Source organism: Molothrus aeneus, chromosome 1 (genome assembly GCF_037042795.1).
Source record: "Molothrus aeneus isolate 106 chromosome 1, BPBGC_Maene_1.0, whole genome shotgun sequence".
NCBI classification, from domain to species: domain Eukaryota; kingdom Metazoa; phylum Chordata; class Aves; order Passeriformes; family Icteridae; genus Molothrus; species Molothrus aeneus.
This window is the reverse complement of record NC_089646.1, coordinates 20,482,074-20,507,189: the sequence shown is the minus strand read 5'-3', so window position 1 is coordinate 20,507,189 and position 25,116 is coordinate 20,482,074. Positions and strand designations below refer to the sequence as shown.

At 36.2% G+C, this 25,116-nt stretch overlaps 1 protein-coding gene across 4 annotated transcripts in view; it reads left to right on the top strand.

Annotated features, from left to right (window-relative positions):
• Positions 1 to 25,116, top strand: part of SLC39A12 (solute carrier family 39 member 12) — a 35,701-nt gene that overhangs the window by 4,856 nt on the left and 5,729 nt on the right. For 2 of the 4 annotated variants that reach the window (XM_066552600.1, XM_066552591.1), the window contains exons 3-11: positions 41 to 322; positions 2,866 to 3,073; positions 4,883 to 5,085; positions 9,561 to 9,732; positions 12,976 to 13,148; positions 14,871 to 15,023; positions 18,615 to 18,678; positions 22,308 to 22,466; positions 23,797 to 23,984. In XM_066552600.1, the coding sequence (XP_066408697.1) occupies positions 41 to 322; positions 2,866 to 3,073; positions 4,883 to 5,085; positions 9,561 to 9,732; positions 12,976 to 13,148; positions 14,871 to 15,023; positions 18,615 to 18,678; positions 22,308 to 22,466; positions 23,797 to 23,984 (1,602 nt within the window). Of the gene's footprint in view, positions 1 to 40; positions 323 to 2,865; positions 3,074 to 4,882; positions 5,086 to 6,563; positions 6,801 to 9,560; positions 9,733 to 12,975; positions 13,149 to 14,870; positions 15,024 to 16,240; positions 16,352 to 18,614; positions 18,679 to 22,307; positions 22,467 to 23,796; positions 23,985 to 25,116 lie in introns of those variants that run through there. The other 2 variants (XM_066552617.1, XM_066552609.1) reach the window with 2 other exon arrangements.

Below are 25,116 nucleotides of genomic sequence, written 5' to 3'. Positions count from 1 at the left end.
CACTTTAGTTGAATTGCCATTTATTTTTATTTCTTCACAGTGCCTTGAACCAGATGCTTTGTTACTGATAGCTGGAGGAGATTTAGAAGATCATCTCAGTGAAGAAGTATTTGAGAGAATTTCTCTTATTCTTCTCTACTACATTCTTCATCGTAGAGATATTTGTTCTTCAGAATTCAGTTTGAATGATAAGGATTACAAATTTTACCTACAGAGTATGCTTAGTTTAAGACATGATGAAGACTGTTATTATTTTTCACGGAATGAAACAGAAGATATTTTAGCTGCAGTAAGGCAACATTTTAAAACTTCTGAAAACCAGGTAAAGAAAACATATGTAAAAATAACTTCAACTTTATTACAGGTATAATACTATTATGCTAGTACAGAGACTATACCAGTACCACAGTCCTCCAGAAGACTGGTAGGTGGAAGTGTCCAAGCACAGGCTGAACACTGGGATTGTGTTGGCTGTGCTGCTTAATGCTTTTCTTTGAGTTGTTTCTGGCATGTGCCACTTCCACAGGGTCTGCCGTGAAGTGGTTGGTGAAATACTACCCTTTAGGGACCATTCCTAATGGGTAATTTAGATGCAGTTGCTCTGCTTAGGGCAGATGGAAAAGAGCACAGCTGTGTAGATGCAATATCTTGCACTTGGCTCCAAGTACAGAAAATACTTACTCATTTCTGATATTGCTTAGCATAGATACACTACCAGTAGTGATCTATGAGATCTATTTGAGATAGATCTATTTATAAGGATCTATTTGAGATCCTTATCTCAAATAGGATCCATAAAATAATAGAATAATATTATAGAGTTCAAAGTTGAATTATTTCAATGGTATAAAGTAGAACGGATCCATTACTGGCTGGTATAGGAGAAATAATGAATTCTTTTCCTGTGATGAAATCCCTGCCAGGTTCTACACTTCCATGTCTATCCAAAGCTGGATGGAATGAGGAATCTGTCTGAAGATATGATGGCTTCCTTCAGTAGAAATACATTTGTGACTAATTATCTACCAGCATGGATATGCATTGTAGAAAGATTGTTAAAGATAAGCTTAAATTTAAAGTTGAAAAAAAAAAGCATAATGAGGATTTTCAGCTAAGATCATAATTTCTAAGTCAGGGAACATGCTTAAGTTTTCTCACTGCTGTTTAGAATTCCTTATTTCAAATAGGATCCATAAAATAATAGAATAATATTCTGGAGTTCAAAGTCAAAGAAGATACTTTTCCTTGTAATGGGCAATAAAACAGGTTTTAGCCAGATTAGATAACTCCTAAAGTACAGGTTGACCTCCTGTTTGCAGATCCTTAGATCTGTTCAATGTATTGAGTTAAATTGGTTTATACAAAGGTTAAATTTTTCATTTCATTAGATTTCAATTTACAGCATGCTGTAGTAAGGTTTTCTGCACAAACAGAAGATGGGTAGGAGACCTGGCTGTGTCCAGAATGTTGAAGGCCTCCAGTTCGTCTCTCTGTCTTCTTTGTGTGGTCATTTCCTACCATAAATTATTCATTAACCAGTGCTTTTGGTTCTGAGTCTTGGTGAACGTGCCGATTTCCAAGGACTCCAATGGTATCTGAGCAACTGTAAAGAGGCATTGGTGGGTATTTGAAATGTCAAGATAGAATAACAGCCCGTAAAATGCTTTACTGAGGGTTCTGTTTGTTTATGCTGGCAGTATAATCAGTTGTCAAGCCTGTCCAGTAACTGAGACTTCATTCACTGACTTGAGGGAAAAGAGGTTTCTTTTATGAAAGGTACACAAAACATAATAGCATAATACTTGGAATCACAACACTTGAGTTGTGGAAAAGGGCCAGTAGTGCAGGGTAGTCATAGAAGAAAAGCATTTCTAGTGGCTCTTTATGTGTGTTGGTTCCACAGAAAATATTCTCTTCTTTAGTCATAGCACCTAATGTCTTGTTTGAAATGAGAGATTAAGTTTTGGGTCGTGAAAATTTTAACATATAGTGAATGAGCAGGAAAAGAAATGGCAGCCTCCTCTCTGAAGTGTTTATGGTCTACATAAGGAGAGATGAGTATGTATGAAATAAATTACTACTGTACTGGCTCATCTAGCTGACTTTTTAATTTTGCTAATATGAGTTAGAAAAAAATTAAATTAATTATTTTTTTATCTTTGCTGATGTTTCTTTCAAATCCAACCATTTGCAGTGAAAATAAACAAGAAAGGAAAAAAGGGAAGAAAATATGAAAGGGAGGATAAATTTCCAGGCAACTGAGAGAGTTTGAAGACCTCCACACACGTGGTTGTATACTACTGACTACTGTTTTTATTTGGTCACCCAGCAGGAAAGTCACCCTTTATCAGCAAAATTATATATTTCCATGTTGTCCCCAGATAACTAATCCATAAAAACTATTGATTCCATTGAATAGGTCAGGAACTAAAACATTTAAAGAATTCTTTCTGAAATTTGAGATGGAGTTATAGTCTGTATTATTTGAGCCAATTTCTTGTGCCTTAACAAAAATTCATCCCCTTTCTTCCACTTTCTAGAAGTAGATGTAGATGTAATTGAGGAGGTCACTTGGAACAATAGAAACAGCAGGAAAATAACACTAAGCAAAAATAACCTTAATGAGGAACTATACTTTTCCCCCATTAGACACTGAGTAAATGTTCAAGATTTTTAATTCTATGCCTGTTCTCCTGAAAATGACCTTTGATTAGCTGTCCTGCTGGCAATTACAGCTTACATCTTAGCATTTTTTCTACTCTGGCTGTCTATGAAATTGCTCTCCACAGTTTCTCCTCCTCTCACTTTGATTATTTAAATGGAGGTTAGCAGGACTGTCTTCATGCTGTTTTCTCCTGATTTCAGTGTGTTGATGTGAGCACTCTGGAGAAAAATGCTGATATAATGGACAGAGATGGTGCTGATGAAAACACTCTTCCACGCCTGGCTGCTTTAATCCTTACTCTGGCTCTCCAAGGAGTCTGTATGGGGAAAGCAACTTTGCCTTCCCCAGAATTCTTTATAAAATATATTTTCAGTTCTCTAAATAGTACCACTGAGCTCCAAGTGACAGGTAAGCTGGAGTATGCAAGGTTAATTTTCTTCAGGAAAATTTATTGCTGGACTCATCAGAAAAACTACTTAACCATAAATAAATAGAAGTATAGGAGTGCTCTAACTGGTCCAAAAATAACAAAACAAAAAACCCAAAACAAAACAAATGCCAAGCTCTCAGCAGCAGCAGCAGCTATTAATTTCTGTAAAAAGTTGTGCCTTGGTAGTTTAAGAAGCTACACCATCAATTCAGAGGCCTGGTATGGATTTAGAAGGCTTTTATAAGACATGAACTTTTCCTTTTTTTGTGGCAACTGCTAACAGCAACAAGCTTTTCAGCTTGTTTACAAGCTTTTCAGAGCACTTTTTAAAAGTTACATTAAGTATGGGTTAAAACAGATTAAAAAATTGAATTGAGCATAGGTAAAGACATTTTTAACATTCATAGGTTACACAAAGGTACATTGAATCACAGAAATAAATACTAAAAAAATAATAATCCTTAGCCCCAAACTGAGGCTTATATATTGTATTTACAAACACTGATTTGGCAGCAAAGCCCTTCCTTTAAAATAGCCCATCCAGGTCTTGTAAAATAATTCTCACAAGAATGGATGGAGCCATCTCAGCACAGTGTTACTAAATAGCTATATATGGTGAAATCTGGGCCCCAGTGAAGATAACAGCAGGCCTGTATGCTTGGTGGATTTAGGATGTCATTCAGAAAAACAAAAAATATTCTTAACCAGTTTGTTACAGAGTAAGTTTATTTCAAGTCTAAGGTCATTATACTGTCCCTTTAAATTTATTTAAATTCTTAATAGTAACTTCAGGAAGGAGTAAGAATTTGGAAGCATAGAAAAAGAAAATTAGATTTTACTACATTTAGAAAACAAATATACCTGCAAATATAGCTCCATTCAGATCTGTTTGTTTAAGTAGCCAAAAGAAAGTAGTGAAATATCTTATCAGAAACCTTTTTGTGAGATTTACCATTAAGACTACACTGTTGGCATTTTCTGAGTAACAAGATTTAAAAAATAAAGGATTATCATGTGGAAACATTCCCAATAATCTAAATTTCTTTAAAATGAATTTGTGGACCACTTTTTAATAGACAAATTAAAGTTTACAGGAATTATCACTATGGCTTCATTTGAAAGTGCAGGGGTGAAGGAAGGTGATAAGGAAGATAGGATAGAGCGCCTGCACCTCAAGTAACTGGGCATTCCATCAGCAGAAGCACCCACTGCACCCCAGCTGTGTCATGAGGTACATCTGTGCATGATCTCAGATTTGGATTAGGGATCCTGATTCTCTCTTTCCTGTTTCAGTAATGTAAGCAGGCATGCTTCCCAGTTAACCAAAGGAGAGAAAAAATTCACTGTCCTGTGGTGTGCTTCTGAAGGACAGCACAGCATCCTGAAAATTGATTTCAGGACACCCTATGGAGGATGTTTCCTGATCCAAATACCTGGCTGTGGCAATTTCGTGTGGAGTTCCATTTACACAGGAAAATTTTAAGAACAGTGAAGTTATTTAACAATTACTAGATAACTTTGTCAGAGATGCTGATTAGATGAATTGCCTGCAGTCATATCTGAGTGCAATATGTAAGAGAGAAAGGCTGAGGATCTGGGTGTCTGGAACTTCTAGAGTTGTTAAGCAGAAATTGCCTCCAGTACCAAACTGAGAAAAGAGTATTAAAATGAGGAATTGAATCAATGTTGTAACAAGTGAAAAGAAAAAAAAATTATCGTTTAAATATTTTGTCTTTTAATTGTGCATTTTCCTATGGTAACATATCTGTTCTCTAATTAATTACTAGAACTAGAACAACTACTCAATGTGCTTAGAGTCAAAAAGACCTGCACTGTAAATGGACAATTTCACAGTCACAAAAGAAGGCGTTACAGTTTGGCAATCAGAGATTTTGGAAGAAGAAATACTCCAGTCAAAGGAAACTATACAAAGGGAGACTATCTGAAAGGCTATTTTGAAGATCATGAAAGGAGCACAGACTGGGACCAGGTTCATTTATTTTTATAATGTTTTATAATGTTTTTATAATGTTGGTGACAGAATTTCACTGAAAGAAGTTTAAATTGATTTGCAAACCATGCAATATACCTGAGGTAAAATGTATTTATTTCAAAAAGGCATGTAGATAAGGATGAAAATATATATATTTATATAGCTCTATTTGTTTAAATATTAATTGGGAAAAAAACTTTGTGGATGTTGAATGTGCAATTAAAGAAAATGGGAGGGGCTAACAATGGTTAGTGCTACCTGGAATCAGGTGTTTATTCAAGACTCAGAGGAGTGGATTAACATGGCTTTGATGTTTTCTTACAGTTATTAGAGATTTCGTGTGGTTTTATGTCACAGAGTTTCTAGGACGCATTAAGTGACCTGGTAGAAAGAGGGATTGTTTTGCACTAAGGAAAACAAATTCAATCAAAGTTTCTCTGTAAGTTGCTTTTGAAAGCCTTCTGTAAATTGAAGATTGGACATTTCCAAACTCTTTTTGTAGCCATTTATGGAATCCAGAAGTCTTCTTAAGAAAGTGTAAAGGCTGTAAAACAGAGCTTCAGGTACTCCAAAGTATCCTCTCTGAGAACTTTGAAGGACACTGGCTTATTGCAGATGATCTTATCCTAAGAATTTGAAAATAAATAAATTTTGTTTATGGCAATGATCAAGATAGTAACTGACTTCCATCCTTTAGACTGGGTATCATTCCATAGACAAAAAAGGAGACTTCAAAGAATATGATTGGTATATATTTTGATGTATACATTTGAAATATATTCTTCAAAGAACACTTTTCTATTCTTTTCAACCCTTTACCATTTATATTAACTCAGTGGCAATGTCTCTTCTCAATTTAGGAGTACTGAGTGATGTGCAATTGACTTTTTCTGTGTGCTCATTTTATGATGGGGAGCTGAGACAAATTTCATCTGGTTAAATGCTATTCTGATAGATATTTATCTCTGTAATTATATTGCGTTTGAAATGCATACTCTATCAATAAGTTTATTTCTTTGCAGCTGACCACAAAAAAGGATCATGCTGATCAGCATGATGAGGCTTTTAATGGGGTCTCAAAATAATCTTAAACTAAGGTCATTTTAAATGTGTTTCATATGAATTTTAAATTATGAAGGACAGAAATCAGTAGTGATTCTATCTGTAAAAGAAGTAAAATTCTCCAGCAATTGAAGTATTTTTAAAGCTCAGGTTTTTTGAGTTCTTGAACTTCTAAGACTGACTGTAACTCAAAGGATAAGTGTGCAGGGGCATTATCTGAGTCTTAGGAGTCAACTGTTCTGTATACATAAAAATCACAAAGAAACATCTGGACAGAAGATAATTTCTCTTCTGTATTAATTCCTAGTTTCTAAGGGGGTTTTTTTTCCATTTATGTTCTTTTTAGCTATGCCTATTTTCCTTTACATACTCCATTAGAACACTTCATGTTTCACTGTAGTGTTGCTAATTTTTTCTCCTGATAGGTTTTCTGCACCTATGATAGCCATTGTGCTTAATTAGTAGCCGATTCTGCTACATACAGGACATTGACTTGTCTATGGCTTGTGTTTGCTAACTGCTTTAAGATCTGTAATTTAATTTTTATATAGGAATAATTATTTGAAACATTACCACAAAAAAGGGTCACTCCTTTGTTTTGAAGTCATTATTGTCTCTACAATTACAAATGTCTATAAAAAAAGTAAATGGTAAGTAATCTAATATGATAAATAATCTTACATTCCGTTAAACTATGTCACATCTATGTATTCATTTATTCTTCCTCATTAAACAAACATAGATTTTGGAAACCCAAATCATCCATCCATCCATCCATCCATCCATCCATCCATCCATCCATCCATCCATCCATCCATCCATCCATCCATCCATCCAATTTTTCACATGAAAATATGCAAAATCAATGTGCTAATTTCTTTGTTATCATCCTCCAGGATGATACACAAATAGTTGCTTTTCTAATGGAGACAGTTCTCTGCCTCCTTATGTTCAAAGCTTCAAAGGCTGGGGCTTGCAACTAGAAAATATGCAAGTCCTCATGCCCCACATCTTACAAGAATATTTTACTAAATAGACCTGAACACTATTTTTATGTAGGGGTGGACAATTTATTTTTACAATTGATATTTTGCTTTTCATTGAAAATTTGTGGTAATAAATTCTCATCAAAAATTCTTGATAATAAATTCACATTAAAATTTAGGTTTGCAGTAATCCTGGACCTCATCTTGTCTATTGTACTTTTCAAAAAAGTCAGATCAGATTTCACAGAGCCGTGTATAGTTGAATTCTGAATTTCTCCAAAAACAGAGTGTATAGTCTTTGAGAAACCTGTACCAGTGCTTTATTGCCTTCATCTTTATGGTCTTATTTATTATAGCATATTGGAGTTTTTTATTGCTGCAACTAATACCTTTGACCTCTCATTCTTTTGCTGTATGCCGCTGAAAAGATTCTGGTTATCTCTTCCCTCTAATCACCTTAGACAGTTGAAGACTTAAGATGCCCAACAACCCTCCTGTTCCCAAACTGAGCAAACCCAGGTCCCTCAGCCTCTCCTGGCACATCATGTGCTGCAGTTCCCTAGCCATCTTGGTGGCCCTCCATGGACTTCCCTCATTTGCCAGTGTCTTGCACTGCTGGTTATTAGCTGGACATAGTCCAGATGTGGACCCCCATGTCCTGAGTTGTGGGCAATATTCTTTCTCCAGTACCTGCTGGTTCTGCTCGTGCTAGTGCAGCCACTGTGCAGCTAGTTGTCACTGCCACAAAGGCACACTGGTGGCTCATGTTCAAGTTTCCTGTCAGGAGCCACCCCAAGGGCTTTTTCTGGAAACCTGCCTTCCTTCTGGCCAGTTTTCCTTAGCCTCCATTGACACATGCAGCTATTCTGTGTGGAGCACAATAAGTTTGTCTTGGCTGATCTTCACCAAGGTCTGGTCAGCCCATTTTTTGTCTTGTCAGGTCCCTCTAAATAGCAGCCACACAAAGCAGCATACTGACTATTGGTCCCAGTTGAGTTTCACCTGTGAATGCCATCTGGTGCACTCTGTTCCATCACTCAGGCTGTTGGTGAAGGTATTAAATAATATAATCCCTGCTCTGACTGATCAGCTAGGCTGCTCATAACCAGCCAAAATCCTAGTCTTCCAATTTGATACCAGATGTCAGTGCTCCCCAGTTCTAGAGTCAATATCACTGCCTAGAACAGGCAAAATTAAGGTCTCTTACAATATGGTAGCTCCTGAATTGTCTTCATGCTCTCTGTAGGCCTGAGGCAGAACACGCTCAGTCCAGGTGGCAAGATCACTTGTTATGCTGAAGACTTGAATGTGGTTTTCAGAAAAAACATATCAGTGCTCAATTAATTCATTTTCTAAGTGAACCATGAGGCATATTTTATTTCACTAATGGATGAGCAATAGCAGGAATGTGTTAACTGGGTTATTTAAAGGTAATTATACTTAACTTCAAAAGAAGCTTAGGCTTCAGTAATAAGAGAAAGAATATTTAGGAATCCCTTGAGTCTCAGTTGCAGACCAATTTAAATGAAAGAAAATATTTGGTTTTAATTATTGAATCACAGCTCATCAGATGAGATTAAGAAATGAAGATTATTAATAAGATTACATATTTGTTAAGTAAGATAACATATTTGATCTGGAGTTCTGTCTGAAAGTGTTTACAGAAATTTCCACTAGAATTTTTCTTGTGTTAACTGGTCATGTTTTTACTAGAAGTTTCATCCTGGAGAGGAAAACACAATTCTTCATGACAATTTTTGAAATATAAATGCTTCCATGAAAAATTGCTTCTTTTGACAAAGAGATGCTCCAAGCAAGAACAAAAATGTAGTTGGAATTCTGAAGTACCTGTAATAATACAATTATTAAGCAATCTTTAGACCAATATTAGACTATGTAACATCTAGTTTGCTGACATGCACTCATTTAATGAATTTAAAAAGCTAACTTATTTCCATATCTTGCAGAAGATCCAGTACAATGATGAATTTCAGTATTGCTTTGATGTGGGCAGTATCTTATATAAATAGCACTATTACTGCAAATAATGTAGTTTCACAAGAGTAGCTAAGAATATGGTTCGTATTAGCATTAAAATATTTTTCTTGGAACATATGACAATAAAATGTTGAGAGATATTATTTTGTAAGATCTTAATGACATTAAGTGGCTTCAATAGAAAATGAGCTGGTTTATCCCAAGGATTCTGGTCTTTCTGAAATATAGTAGTATCAAGTTTACACAGAAAAAAAGTGAAGTAATTGAAGTAATTAAACTAATTTAAGCAAGAAAGAGTATAGATATATAGCAGGCTTCTTCTATGGCTGGAGTGCCCTGTGTTCTTCTAAGATTTTGTATTTAACCTCAAAATTAAATGCAGTTATATGCAACATGTTTAGTAACTGTATATACTTTTCTACAAAGGTTTGTTTCTCTGCCAATGAACTTGTGAAGATATTTTTGAAAAACAGTTCTTCCTCCATTTCTAAGGACCACTTCAAGCAAATCAGTCCAGCTATCATTCAACAGCTTTTAAGTTGTTCATGTCAGCTTCCTGATTTCAAACAGACAAAGCTTGCACCAACAACTATGGAAAGTAAGTTATGTTCTTATTAATAATTTTTTATTTAAACTCAGATAAAGAGGTGCAAGGACTTCTGGAGACTTTTCATTCATTAATAATCCAAAACATGGGATTTATGCCATCTGTAATTTATGCATTCTTTCATTTCATATCATACATGTCAGATAATAGTATTATATTGAGAAGTGAGGGGATTCAATGGTCTAAATTTTATAGTATTTGGAATTCTATTTCCACATGTAAGGTTTTAAGCTTTATTTTCTTCATTTGTTAGAGGACTGCTTGATATTGCCAGCAGGTAGGCAATAACAGGTCCTTATCTATGGATTGCTGGGCAGTAAGGGCTTATATTGTGAAATTTGCATCAGGTTTCTCTTGTAAACATTGCATTGCTCTTACATAAAGATTCAAGGTTACATTAGCTGGCAATTTATACCATGATGTGGCAAATGCTTGATATAGATAAGTTGTTCAGGAATGCTACTGGTGTTTCAGCCTGTGATATTTTATAGCAGAGGAGCTTTGAGGATACTATTGGGGTAAGAAAAACATCCAGAAAAACAGGGCAGCAGGACCGTGTGACAGAGCTGGAACAAAAACTGACTGAGGGTGTAATTAGGTTGTTTCCAGTTGCAGTTGTAGCCCTCACATGCCTCCTCTTCCAGCTTTTTCTGCCCCATCTGTTCCGTGGGTTCCACTTCTCCTGTAATCAATCCTTAATCCACCTTATAAAAGAAAAATCTGAATCTGAGATGACTCAGATTCAGGGTCAGCTGATGTCAGGCTTCCTAATGTGTTTTCTGGGTTTTTTTCTTACTTTGAGCCAATGATACCTGGGTTACAAATCAAGGTGTGCTGGTGTAATATGAGACATTAATTTTGCTGGGGTATTTGGGAGTCGGGAGTGACCAAAAAGGAGTAGACATCTAACCATAATTGCCTGCATCTACAGGAGCACTTTTTAGGCTACAAAGCAATGTCTTCAATGCCTTTATCCTAATATCTACATGGGCAGCTTTAGATGACTGGATATTTTTGAAGCTTGTAAGTTTTCCCCACATCCTGCTGCCCAATGATCCTTATAGAACAGCACATGAATTAAAAAGCATGAAAGAACACACGTGAATATCCCAGAAGTAAAAAGCTTGGGAGAATACTCATGGATATCCCAAGAATTGTTATAGTAGAGACATACAGAATAGGAAGAATCATCATGGGTCTGCAATAGGCAGCAGTCCTTCTTTCTTATCTTATATCTCTGCTCATTACCTGAACACCTTGCAGTCTTTACTGCTTTGATCTTTTCTGTGCTACACAGATATGACCATTCTTTAGATCAGGAATCGAGGGACAAAGAAAGAAAAGAAAGGAACTTACCCAGGTCACATACAAGGTTCATAAAAAATTCACTGTTAAGTGGTATTCTTCCAAGTTTAAAGCCATCAGCTCAATCAATGACATTTTACTGATCTCATAAAGGTGAGAGATGAGAAAAATTGAACTATTCAAGTGCAGAGTGGAATTAATAAGAGCCCTTTCTGCAGCCCTTTCCCTGTGCTTTTTGACAAAGGAAGGTTTCCATGACCACAGGGACACTTCTGCTGTCTTGATACAGATAAAGGACTCCATGTTTGACCTATGCGTGACCCAGTGACCTGAGCATAGGCTCATTAGTCTTACTGTGAACTCTCATTTTACTGATGGGCTGTGCTGTTTTGGCTAAGTCACCAAGGCCTGACATTCCATATATATCTACTATACTCTTGTATTTGGATGTGCAGTCTGTGAAATTAGCTGTCTGATTTTATGAGGTGCTAAGCACTTGCAGTGCTATTGAAGTTTGAAATGTTAAGTGACAGTTCAAAATATTTTGGCATTAATTCCTTTATGTGTGTTTCTCATCAGTGTTTTACCTTTCATTATAAGACTTCCATAGAAATTAATTGGGATTCATGTTGTGCAGAAGGTTGGAAATGTGAGCAGCGTGTAACTCAGGAATTACAAGACTAACATTCAAAAACATTCCAGTAATCTGGGAAAAATAGGCTGGTGGTCCTGGTGTATTAACTGAAGGGATGTATTTCCACACCAGATTTCTATATATTATTTGGACCAAAATGTTTATGCTTAGAACCTACATTAAATCACTACATTTATTTGAGATTTTAGGCCTTTATTTATTTAGAGAAAATGATTTGGTTAAAAATGGGGTGTTGACTGGAAAGATACACAGGTGTGGAATCTGAGAACATAGAATTTCAAGCATAAATCTTTTACTAGAGGAAGCAAATTCAGAGCAGTGTTCACTGTGCTGCTCTGAGTGACTCTGATTTGCATAGCCACAGTCTGTTTAGCTCTTAAGGTATGAAATTTCGAAGTACCAGACTATTACATGTAAAGCCCCAAAAAATGAATGTTTTCTGGGTTTCTAATTCTGTCATCTGCTCACACATGACTAGAAAAATCTATACGGCTGTTGTGGCTTAACACCAGACAGAAACTAAATATGAAGCAGCCACTCACCCGCCCTTCACTGCCTCCCTCCACAGGGACTGGGGAGGAGAACTGGACAAAGGTAAAACCCATCAGTTGAGCTATCATCAGTTTAATAATTGAGATAAAGTAAAATATACAATTCATGCTACTCCTACTACTGCAATTAGTAATGGAAAGGAAGATTACAAAAGAAAAAAAAAAGAGAGAGGGAAATAAACCCCAAGATAAACATGTGGTGTGCAACACAATTGCTTATCACCTGCTGACTGATGCCCAGCTCACCCCTGGGCAGCAATCAGCCCCTCCTGGCCAATTCCTCACAGTTTCTACACTGGGTATGGATGTTCTGTGGTGTGGAATATCCCTTTGGCCAGTTTGGTCAGCTGTCCCAGAGGTGTTCCTCCCTCACCTCCCCAGATTCTTGTGCAGCTCCTCACTTTCAGAGGATGAGACACTGAAAAGTCCTTGACTCAGGGTAAGCACGACTTAGCAACAACCAAAACATCAGTGTGTAGTCAACATTATTCTCATCATGCATCCAAAACACTGCACTGTACCTGGTACTAGGAAAATTAACTCAATCCCAGCTGAAATCAGATAGTGTCACAATGAATCACTTCTCCTGAGTGCTTGTACAAAGAGGTATGAAAACATATCCTTAAAACAACAATTATGAATACAAAAAAATATTCAAATACAAATACAAATATTGGATTATTAAAGGTGCCCTTGTTTTGTTTCATTTGTTTTCCCCTACAGAATATGGTTACAGCACTGTTGCTGTTTTACTTATTACTATTGGATCTATGTTTGGTACAACTCTCATTTTATTTAACTCCTGTCAAGAAATCTATACACTCATTTTACAGCTGTTTGTCGGTTTGGCTGTTGGAACCCTTTCTGGAGATGCATTGCTACATCTTATTCCTCAGGTAAGTAATAGACACTTCTGTGCTTTTTAAAATGTTGAAATATATGAACAGAAAGGGTCCATTTAAACCTGGATAATGCTCATCAGGTTATAAATAAAGCTTTCCATGAAATTCCCCCAGCACCTCAATTACATTTGCACTCTGTAGCTCAGAGAGAGATTAAAAATAATAGTAAGTAGAAATCCATGATTGATGAATTCAAAGAAAGAAAGGTTCCTATTTTTCAAAAAAAAATTCAGAAACTCCACAAGTCCTGTGCAAGGCATGTTCTAGATGGGTATTAATTTATTTCATGAGGCAGATTCTGTAACACATTTTAACAAAAATTGTTCTAAAGTTGTATGACCCACCCACAGTCCCCTCCACAGATTGTTCCAGAGAACCAGGCACTATCAGCCTAATTAATCCTGATGCCTAGAACTGTAATAAAATGATCTTTTCCTAAATTCATTATCTAAATTTTAAGAACAGGATAAAATAAAAAACAGAACCAAATTTTCTATTGTGTATTCATTTATTTATAACAGTCTCCTCTGCTATGACACAGATGTTATGAGTAGACTTCCAGTGGTCACAGAGAGAGATCTTTGCAGCTTCAGATTCTGGTTAAAATTTTCTTTATGCTCAATGCATCATCTCTGGAAGAAAAACTGGGAGAGTGGTTTAAGGAAGGCAATTCTCACTGAAAGTGAGACAAATGCATTTCTTTCAGTGACAGCTTTTAAGTGTGAAAGTATTCTCCTTTGCCAGTTTTAAGTGATGTATCCAGTAGCCTTTAGACCCCTCACTTTCACAGCAAAGGAGGGCTGCTGTGCTGTGACACTAGGGAAAAGAAGGAAGCATACCCACCAACATTGTTTGCATTAATTATGCATTAATTAATTAATGCATTTTTTTCACAGAATCACAGAGTTACAGAACTACAGAATAGTTAGAGTTGGAAGGGACACCTGCAGATCATCTAATCCAACCCACTGCCAAGGCAGGATAACCTAGAGCAGGTTCCAAAGGAATATATTGAGTTATTTTTGATGTCTCCAGAGAGGGAGAATCCACAGCCACCTTGTGCAGCCCATGCCAGTCCTCTGCCACCCTCAGTGTAAATAAGTTCTTCTTCATGTTGAGTTGGAACCTCTTGTGTTTTAGTTTATGGCCATTGCTCCTCACCCTGTCCTTGGGAACCACTGAAAAGAGACTGGCACCACCCTCTTGGCAGCCACCTTTGAGACATTTGTATACATCAATGAGATGCCCTCTCAGACTTCTCTTTTCTAGACTGAACAGGCCCAGTTCCAGCAGCCTCTCCTCATAAGAGAAATGATCCAGTCCCCTAAACATCTTTGTGGCCTCTGCTGGATGCTCTCCAGTAGCTCCTTATCTATTTTTGATATGAAGTTTGCATATTAAGATAATGCAAGTAATTTTTATAGAATTTTAGCATCAATATATTGCAAACAAAATATATCTTGTATATATAAAGGGTGATTTCATAAAACTGTCCCTAAAAATAATGTTACTTTCAACACTGAGAGATGAAGAAGTGTAGCTGTGCTCCTCATAATTAATTTCATCCTCTATTATTCAGCTGATTATTTCAAAACACAATATAACTTTGACAGAAGTGGGAAAATAAAATTCTGAGAATAAAATGAATTAATGCATTGTAGCAAAAATTAAAACATTGCCATTTTACTTTTTTTAATTTTATCTCTTTTATTTTAGACTCTTGGTTTGCATAAACATGAAGCACAAGATGTAGAACATTTCTATGAGGGAAAAGAATATATTTGGAAACTTTTGGGAATAATTGGAGGAATTCATGGATTTTTTCTAATAGAAAAGTGTTTCTTTCTTTTGGTAACACCTCGTGACCAGGTAAGGCTTTGCACAATTCACCCTTTAAAAAAAACTATTGTATTTTGAGATTCTGCAGTGCACAGAATGTTAAAATGATTGTGGAAATTAATTATAATTTCTGTGGGTTAAATGAAGCATTGATAATTGCTTTCCAAAGTGGTCCTACCAGATTGACCTTCAGTTTCTATTTTGCTTTGCTCTGTGGATTGTACTTGCTTCATGAGTGTGTTTCATGTATTTATAATTCCAGAAGGGGAACAGTTAATCAAACATGTTCCATAAGCCTGCATTCATGAGTCACATTGGAGCAGGTGAAAAGTGTGTATCCATATGACATAGCAGTGACTGTTGTTTGCTCGAGGCTCTGTTTGAAGAGAAAAAAGATGCAATGGAAAGATAGATGCAAGCATAAGATATTTTCAAGAATGATATCTTAAAATTTCCGAACTGTTTTTGATCCCAATCCCAGTGATGTGGAAAACTAATATGTGTTTTGCAGTCAGTAGGACCCAATTTTTATTAGTAAGATCTCCTTGCTACAGCCATGCTTACAGCAATTGTATTACTTTATTTCAGTATGGCCGGAGCCTGAAAATATGATTATGCACAAGGACAGAATGTAGCACAAACTATGATGGCTCATTAAGTTTCTCAGCATGAGACAATCCTAATGTCACTTAAGAAGGAGAAACCTTTGCTTGTTCTGTTTACAGAGTGTGTGAAGACTGGCGTGATTTAGGCCTCAATGACTCCCTATCCCCACTACCTTTGATTCACCCAAAAGAATATAATGTGAGATTAATAGAATGAGAGTATTTTGATAATGGTGATATTTTATTTGTTTGGTAAAAAGGAGTCCTTTTTGTTCCTTGTTTGAGAGAAGGGTTTTATCATCATCCCATCAATTTTTAAACTTTTTCTACTGAGAATGAGATGAATCCTCAGAGTTAATTTTTATATCTATCTCAGCTTAAAATTTGAATTTGATTTTTAAAATAAATTAAATTTTACCAAACCTTTGTGATTGTCACTGATATATCTGATTCACTTTTCAGGGTTTTTTTCAGGTTTTTTTAACATTTAAGGAAATGTTGATGCCAGCCAGTGATCTTTTTCAGCAGATTTTGTTTGGAAAAAACAAATCATTAAAAATGCTAAATTTTCACAAAAGACTGAGAAATGCTGCACCTGTGTTCACTGGGTTTCAGAACTAATTTCAAAGCATCTTCATTCAGCAGGGCCTTTCTTTAGTTAATGGGCACTGGGGACATTCCCATGATCTTCCAGTGGAGTCTGAATTAAATGAACATTCAGGCAGAGGCAAATCTACTTCAACCATACAGTTGGTAGGTTACCAATATGACATAATTCCCTGAATTAAAATTCTTCTTTCTCTGTTCCTCTAAAGAAATGAATAAAATTAATATAATAAATCAGTATTATTTTTCAGTCTTTATTGATTTGTTGTTTATTACTTGACATGATTGTCAAGAATCTCTAGATTTTGAAGTTCATAATTAGCTTTCACAGATATATCAAGAACAGATATTTTACAATAACTTTTCTTAAGTGTGGATCAGATTGATATAACAATATGCTTCCTGTATTGTTATACATTTTGTTGATAAAATTCTTGAAGAATTTCCTTATCCCTTCTTTTTATACATTGATCATATGTAAAGGCAGACTCTCCCTTAGGAAAAACTTTGGAACTTCCTGCGATGAGAGTTAAGTCCATAATTAGTGAACAGATTAAATCCTGGACTGTTCTTGGGCATTTTTCCACAGATTTGAAGAGTAATGTAAACACTTTAGATATCTGGGAATTGTGCTTACCTATAAGTTACGTACTTTTAGACTTGTCTGTGAATAGTATCCAGACAGATAAATCTTTGCAAATTAGAATGAGTAATAAATTTTACCCTGCTTTCTCTTTCTTTCAACAAATGTCCTCAGGTTATATCCAGTATCTCGATGCACAGGTGAACTCCATTTTACTAATGTAGTTTTGATGGGCAAGAGCCTCATGAGTCACCACTAATCTCTAAAACATAGTTGGAAATCTCTCACTAAAAACCAGATCCAACAGAGCAGTGAAGCACGTGTACTATTTTGTGAGACATGTCAAAGCTTCCTGTTTATGATAATGAATGAACATGTTGTTCCCCTCAGATGCAAGATCCCCCCATAGTTCTATATAGATCACAATATCTATATAGAATTAGCCTGGCTGAGCTGGTTTGCACAAGAGCAGCCAATTTTTCAAAATCATGTGAGTAATACTAAGACAAACACTGGTTGACTAAGAAAAACTTATAAATCCTTCAGATCAGTAATTAGTCTTGCAGATTTGACTCCCAGTTCAAAGAAGTGGCATGTGAATAAATATAGGAGAAGTGGAACAATTACTGGAATTCATATGACTGGCTGCAATCACGGGAACTAGAGACATTTATGTTTCCTTTAAAATGTAGAATATGAGAAACAATTATTTTCTCTTCTCTTCTCATGCTTCTACAGAACATATCCTTCATCACAACCAAGCTAAGACCAACCAATAAACATATCCTATTTTGTAGCCAGTGCACATCTCTGGTACAGTTTTTGGAGTGGTGGCTGCTGTCTGTAACACAGAGCTCTTGCGCTGTTGTTGACTCCACTGGCTGCCATAATAGGTTTTAACACACTTTTTTGGGAAAAAAGCCCTCAGAAATTAAAACTGAGTCTTTCTAGTTTCAAGCAAACAAGTGTTTTGGCTTCTCTCTCCCTCACATGAATTTCTAATAATTTCTCCAATCAGAAAGCAAAGCCCCAAGGAGGTAGGGACAGCGAGAGATTATTCATGTTCTCCCCTATCTCCCAACAGCTGCAATATCTATTAATTAAATGTTAGGGCTGGTGCATCAATTTATCTCGCTAGGATAAGGAGGAAGTCACTTTCTTTTTCTTCACTTGAACTAAGGGTAAATTTCACCATGGAGTGCACTCAGGTGCTGCTATGCCCAGCCAGTGCTGCCTGGTGCTGAGATGAAGCCCTGGCTAAAAGCCAAGACACAAGACACTGAAGGCTGCTCCACCCTGCAGAAAAACCCCTATATTTTGAAAGGGGATGAAACCTACTGATGATCATATTTTTTAGTCTTGTGTTTTCACGGAAAAACTGTGAAGAACATGAGTACCTAAAAGTCTCTACCTCTTTTTCCCTGGAAATCCTATAGACACATTCTCCAGGAAAATACAATTATCCAGTCATGACAAAATCAAAACATGCAATTTTAATTATAATGTCCCTTCTAGTCTTTGGCTCAGATTTTTGTGTATTCAAGCAGAAATGTAGCTTCCTTGGGTTACAACAATGCCTATGCATTTATTTCTTCCTACCTGAATTAGACTTAACCCTCTCTGGGAGAGGTAGATTTCTTTTTTATGTGTTTCTGCAGTACCAATCACACTGCCAGTGGCCAGTAAATTTTTCTAATGATGGCTGTGCAAATAACCATTGACTATCTTTAATTCAAATAGCTTGAACTTTGTTGATATTTTCCTGTATTTATGGCAGCAGCTGGAAGACACTCTTAACGCTGACCCATTATCTTTGCTTTTAACTAGAGAAGCCCAGAAGATTCTGAACCTGCTGAAGTTCCTCCAGACAGCAAGATGATCAGCAAAAAAAGTTAGTATCAATAAAAAGACTAGACAAGACAGGAAAATCCTTCAGACCTAAGATGGAATTGAAAGTGTGCAGCTGGCTTAGCTCTGCGTTTGCTGTGTGACACATCATCACATCTGATGGCGCCTGGCTACATAATTTAATCTCTGCTTAAAGACCTTCTCAGCTGCCAACCCTGTTATTGTGAAGTTCATTAATCTCACACTGTCCTTGCTTTAGTATTTGCTGTCTCACTGTTGCAATCTATTTTCCTAAAGTCTTTGCTTAAAGGGAAATAGTCAAAAATTAATACAAGACATATTTTTTAATTTTAAACTTAGCTCAGGCTTTTATTTCTGAAAGTGGTGAAACATTTTTTGTAGGCTTGCTGTGCTAATATATTTCTGCATCCTTCTCCTCTTTCACAGTAAAGCAATAGACTCTTTAAAGCAGTAATGATTTATCACAGGTATGGAATTACAGCCTCATGATGGCTCTCAGTTTTAGAGTAATCTGTTTGCTTCTGAGAACTTTGATAACTCCTGTCTTCTATGTTTTTTTGCTGCTTAGTAAAATTACAAAAATAGAGTATAAAATTTTGCCTTTAACTGTACTTTTTGACCTTGGTGAATTCAGTAGAGTTGCAGTCATTCAACTGACAGAATAATATTTCAATTGAAATCAGTTTCTTTACTATAATTAACTCCCCTTTATTTTGTGATCTCAGGTCATCAGTTTGATTTATTTAATTGTGTCATTATCTTCTAGGTTCTTAATGTTCTCTTCTGTTCTTGTGGATTTCATTTCTATTTCTGAAGCATCAGAAATCTGGATTTTCATTTCTTCTCTTTCACCTCTCCAGTATACACAGTCCAGTGGCAGTTTAAACGTGACTACATGGTTCATCTCTAGATGTTTCTGTTTGGTTCAATCATCATAACCTGCTAAGCAACAACAAATTTCTAGTGATCTCAATGTTATTTGTTCCAAGTTACTAAATTTGGGATAGCTTCTCAGTAATCTTTGTTTAGTTTAATTTTTTCTCATACCTCAGTCTTACTTCCATAAATGAAACCTTAGTAGGGAAGGGTAATTTGGAGGTAATTTGTTGGGTTTTTTTGGAGGGGGTGGGGGAATACATAATTGCAAAAGTTTGTTTCATTACGGTTCTTTTAAACAGCTAAGAGCATAAACATACCTGGGTACCTTGATACTGAGTGAGGTGCTTCTTCCCCAAAACTGAATGGAATCTGCAGGTCTAAGAAAGAAGCCAGAACTGCAAAGCTTCACCATAAATGCCTGTCAAATAGGACTGCAAAAAGGGCCAATCACATAGATAGTCAGAGAGTAAATTAGAAAGCAAGAAACTTTCTAAATAAAAAGACGTCTGACTGCCCCTCTCTGCATTTATCCATACTTGTTCTACCAATATCAGAGAAGACCAAACAGTAGCATTTTATATTTGTTGTACTTTGTGACACTTTATATTGACTAGAAATATTTTTTCTGTGTTAGTCGTGGAAACATTGGAAAATATCTATTTATGGATAAATGTTTGCTTTAAACTCTTATTCTAAACTTAAAGGGTGTAGTATATTGTTGAGGTCCTGTACCCATTAGTTTTATGAAAATTATAGAATGGAATGCTATGAGTTCTGATTTCCTACTTAAGCAAAGAAAAAAAGTAAGATTGTTGGATGGAGAAGAAGAGGCTTTGTAGAAAAAGTTAAGGTACTAAGTTAATAGTTAATACTTTGTGTTGGAATATAATGCAGTGAGATAATTGCCAGTAAAAAAGTTGCTTTAAAAAAGGCTGAAAGTAAGGTAAGATAAACATTCTGATTTGTTTATACATGCATCTTCTTAACTTTCTGTCAAGTAAGTTCACAAAGCTTATAGCTGTAATTGCTCCACAATGTGAACCTGATCCCTATGTTATATTAAAACATCCTGGAATGAGTTCCAGTAATCATGGTATATCTTCTCCAGCAATCAGATACTTGAACAAAACAGACCAAGACCTCAGAGCAGGCCATGAATTCATCCTGGCCAGTGCTTATTACAAATCACAAACTTAATGTAAGGCAGCAATCTATTATTTCTATGTAATTCATGCTCTGCACTATTGATCATAAACTGCCCATAGTGTTTAGAAAGTACTGTGCAAACTGGGGACATCCACGTCCTGCTCTGTAAGCTGGCAGCAAAATCTAACAAGCCTGCCAATTTTTCTGAACTCACAGAGCTCCCAGACAACCAGGGAGGATTTTCTGAATACGGTTGTTAGGCTTTTATGTGCTCTGTGTGTTTTTTATAATAGTCTGAAGACTTCAGTTCTAGCCAGTTTCTGTGAGAAAAATATCTCCCCCATCACTATAAAATGGTCATCTCAGAGAAACATTACTGGAGCGAGACCTGGTAATAACTGTATTCAGACAGATCGGTGCAGCTTGACATTTGCTCCTTAGTCTGTCATATTATGTCTATGGGGAGTCACCAAAAGTCAGCAAAATACATATTTAGGGCCCAAATCATGGCCCTGCTCCTTCAGGCATGAAACAAACTCTTTTCAAAGTGTTCTGTCCATTCTGTGCAGAGGGAAGCTGGATGAGTTTCTTGACAGAGATTAGGCAGCCCTGACTGTAAGACTGTGGATTAAATGAATGAAAAAAAAAAAAAAAACGGGATGGGGCAGCCAATTGTGTGTTGCTAAGTTTAGACATTGAACCTATATGGAGCCTTGCTGCTTCTTGAAGAGATAAACTGCCTCTCTGGGAATCTGTTCAGCATTCCACCCAGCTGTCTCTGTTGCAGGCTAGGCAGAGAGACTGTCCCTAATTCCCTAGCTTGATTTCAGTACTTGCATCACCAGTAGCACCTTTCCACTCATGTCAGGTGACATGATGCCATGAACACCCAGTACACTGTTCCACACTAAAACAAGGTCACAGGGCAGCATGGGAAAGACAAACAGCCATCTAGACCATGAGTAGTGCTCCAGATAGGAGTACTATGAGCATAACAGCCATTAATTGATTGGAACAAATGTTGGATATAAGCATGCTGTAACCCTGTACTATGAGTGATACTCTGAGGCTTGTTGTATTTTATTTCTATCTTTCACTGTAATACAATTGCATAAAAAACCAGACCCTGCTAATACTGCTCAGTAGTAGCAAGCTTTACAGGATTAAAACAGCCAGCTGCATGAGACCAAATATTCATCTTCACTATAGCTCTGCAATTGTGTGAACAATGGAGGATGAACTCCAAATACAACTAGAAAACTGGTGTGAATTTCATCAAATAAAGAAAGATTAATAAAGAGCCTTAGGATGCTTCATTAGACAGGACAAAAGCCTAATATTTTGTCTAATAGTTGACCTAGTAAGAATAAGAAAGTTATTTCTTGGTATTTTCATCTCATTTTGATTTGTTCTGGAACCTACTTTTTTTTTGTTTCAAATGTATTGAAGGGAGTGCAATAACAAGGAAAAGTCAGGTAAACACTGTTTCCCTCTGATTATTATGACTTTTTGTAATGTTATATGAAAAGTCACCAGAAACCCCAAATCTTTTGTAACATAACAAAACTGGCAATATCTGTTTGGGTTAATACTGGGCTTTTTATCTGTTTGTTTGTCTTTTTTGAGGTAAAAAAATCAGCTTGTTAGCAATAATGGTTCTGGTGGGTGACAGTCTTCACAATTTTGCTGATGGCTTGGTAATAGGAGCAGCATTCTCATCCTCAACAGAAACAGGTGTGACAACGACTGTTGCTATTTTATGCCATGAAATTCCTCATGAAATGGGTAAGAAATATATGTATGTATTTTTCCTGATTGACTTTGTATTTCCAGGTTTCCCAAAAATTTCTTTCCTATGACATTTGTGGGAATTCTTGCTTACAGCATCATGAATTACAGTGTTACAATGTGAGACTGATACTTTCTTTGCCCTTCACAAAAACCAGGGGAGGCTTCTGCACTCATTACTGGATGCCTTCCCATTTGACCTCCAGATGCAAATAACCTCAGGTCAGGAGTGACCTGTTGTTCCTATGTGTAGACACAAAAAATAATAAACTGTAAGCAGGACCCAGGCCATGCCTGACACAACAGGCTATCCAAGAATTTCAATATGCAGCAGAGCTATTTAATCAAGTATTCCTCTTGCTACCCTCATTCCAGCTGCTAATTTTACTATTGGACAGGACAGGAGGATTGTTCTGTTGTATTACTGCCCTTGATTGACTTTTTCTGGTAAAACTTTCAGCATGACTGAAGCTGCTCCTGATATTGTGTTGATGAATGTTTACAAATTGGGAAGTTTGATTTGAGAACTGCAGGTTCTCATTTCTATCATTAAATGACTGAAGATTTCATGTACTATGTAGAAAACTCCTCCAAACAAAAAGGTGGGATGGAGGATTGCTGTAAAGCTGGTAACTCTTGTTTGCAGAGCAAAGCAAATTGAAATACTTGACAGTTACCTCCAAAGATACCTTCTTAATTCTGGGGCAGTAGTGCTCCAGTGTCAAAGTGGCATTTTTACAGTCATGGAGCAAAATTTTTCAAATATTCTAGTTTTGGCCTGTTATGAAATCTTTCCTTTTAGGAGAAAAATGTGTGATGGGGTTCTGATGTACAGCTTACTGCAAGTGATTAGGGGTGGAATCAGTGGGATTAAACTCAAACTGGGATCAGACTGGCATAGATTACTCTGACTTGCAGCACCTGTAAAACACTCAAAGACTATGCTGCAAATATACCCACATGATTTCAACTGGCAAGTTCCCAGTGGAGAAAGATTTAGAAACTCTGGGAAACCATGTGACTTCACTTTTGCATGTATCCAAGCTGGAAATGTCATGGAACATAGAGAACTAACAGAAAGCCACTCCTCAATACTGTATGCTATCTTTAGGAACAGCTAAACAAGTACAAGTCAATTCTTTGTTGTTTTGGGATTTTTGTTTCATACAGGACAAGTTTATAACTAATTCTACAGAATTCTAAAGGCAGGTATCCATCATTCACTATCTTTGTGCATATCTTAATGATTTTCCTTCATGTTTTATTACCAAGAGTCTTAAAAATACATTTATCAGCTAAATAATGAATGTTCTTCTTCTCTATGCAGGAGATTTTGCTGTGCTGCTAAGTACAGGGCTCCCAACGAAGATTGCAATTTTGATGAATTTTATAAGTGCACTAACAGCATTCTTAGGACTTTATATCGGCCTTTCTCTATCAACTGACCCATCCATTCAAAACTGGATCTTTACTATTACAGCTGGAATGTTCTTGTATTTATCTTTAGCAGAAATGGTGAGAACTTCAGTCTATTTTTATATTTTCTTTATAGCATAGCCACGTCATAAAGGAGTGTCAGACAAATGACAGGGGGGTGAACTTGGAGACAAAAAGAGTTTCTTGGGAAGAGCATGTTGTCTTCCCTGTCTCTGTACAGTGCTTAGAAAAGTAATCTGTTATTCTTCTGTGTCACTCTCATGCTAGGTGCCATTATAATGAACAGGGGAAATAAAGACCATTAAGAGACTAAAATAAGAGAAAGACATAATAGAATTTTAGAGTCTTAAAAAAAAATCTTTTAAAGACTTTTAAACAATGTATTTTTAGTTATTCAGTAAAACATATATTTGAACCTTCAGGGGTTTTAAGATCTTGAAAAAAACTGTTTGTTTTTTTCTTTTTCTGCTCTTTTCTTTAAATATTTTTCACCCTTTGTTTCAATGCAAACTTGCAGTTTCAGAATTTAAATGTAAGATGCTTATCCTGGACACTTCCTTTTTGTCCTAGAGAGGTTTCAATTAGACCTTAAGTAATAAAAAAGCCTTTAGATTACCTCAGCTTTTTATAGTTGCCCAATATTTTTATACACCCAGTTCAATAGCAATTATCTGTCTATAGAAAAAAAAAAAGTGTGAAGATACAAGGTAGAAGGAAGGTCTGAGCAAAAATGTGGAGCAATCATAGCTCATAGCAGACGCCTCAGGCCATGTAATTTATTGAAGAGATGGTTAACAGTTACTCTTGAAGCTATGCAGAACTTAAATGCTTGCCTAGCTTTGTCACATGGATCTTTAACCATCATGTATTGATGTAAAGTCCCTTGCAAGCTCCTCCACAAAGATGGAATGTTTTGAGTGAGTAGATCAAGAGGGAGAAAAAAAGAAGTCTCTTCATAAATTATTACTTTGTTTTTTTCCCAAGGCTGTCTGTCTCTCCCTTGTGTTCATTACCACTTCATGCCTGAGATGCTCTTTACCAGGTTCAGGCATCATACTTTAAACTTGACATGCCATTCCAGTATTATGACCTATTTAAAATTCTACTTACAGTAATTGATCTCAGACCTTGGTAGTATTTTAGTCTATTTTTGCTATTGTAACTAAAGGAAAATGAACATAAAGTTCACCTAAGAGCTTAAGAGGGAACA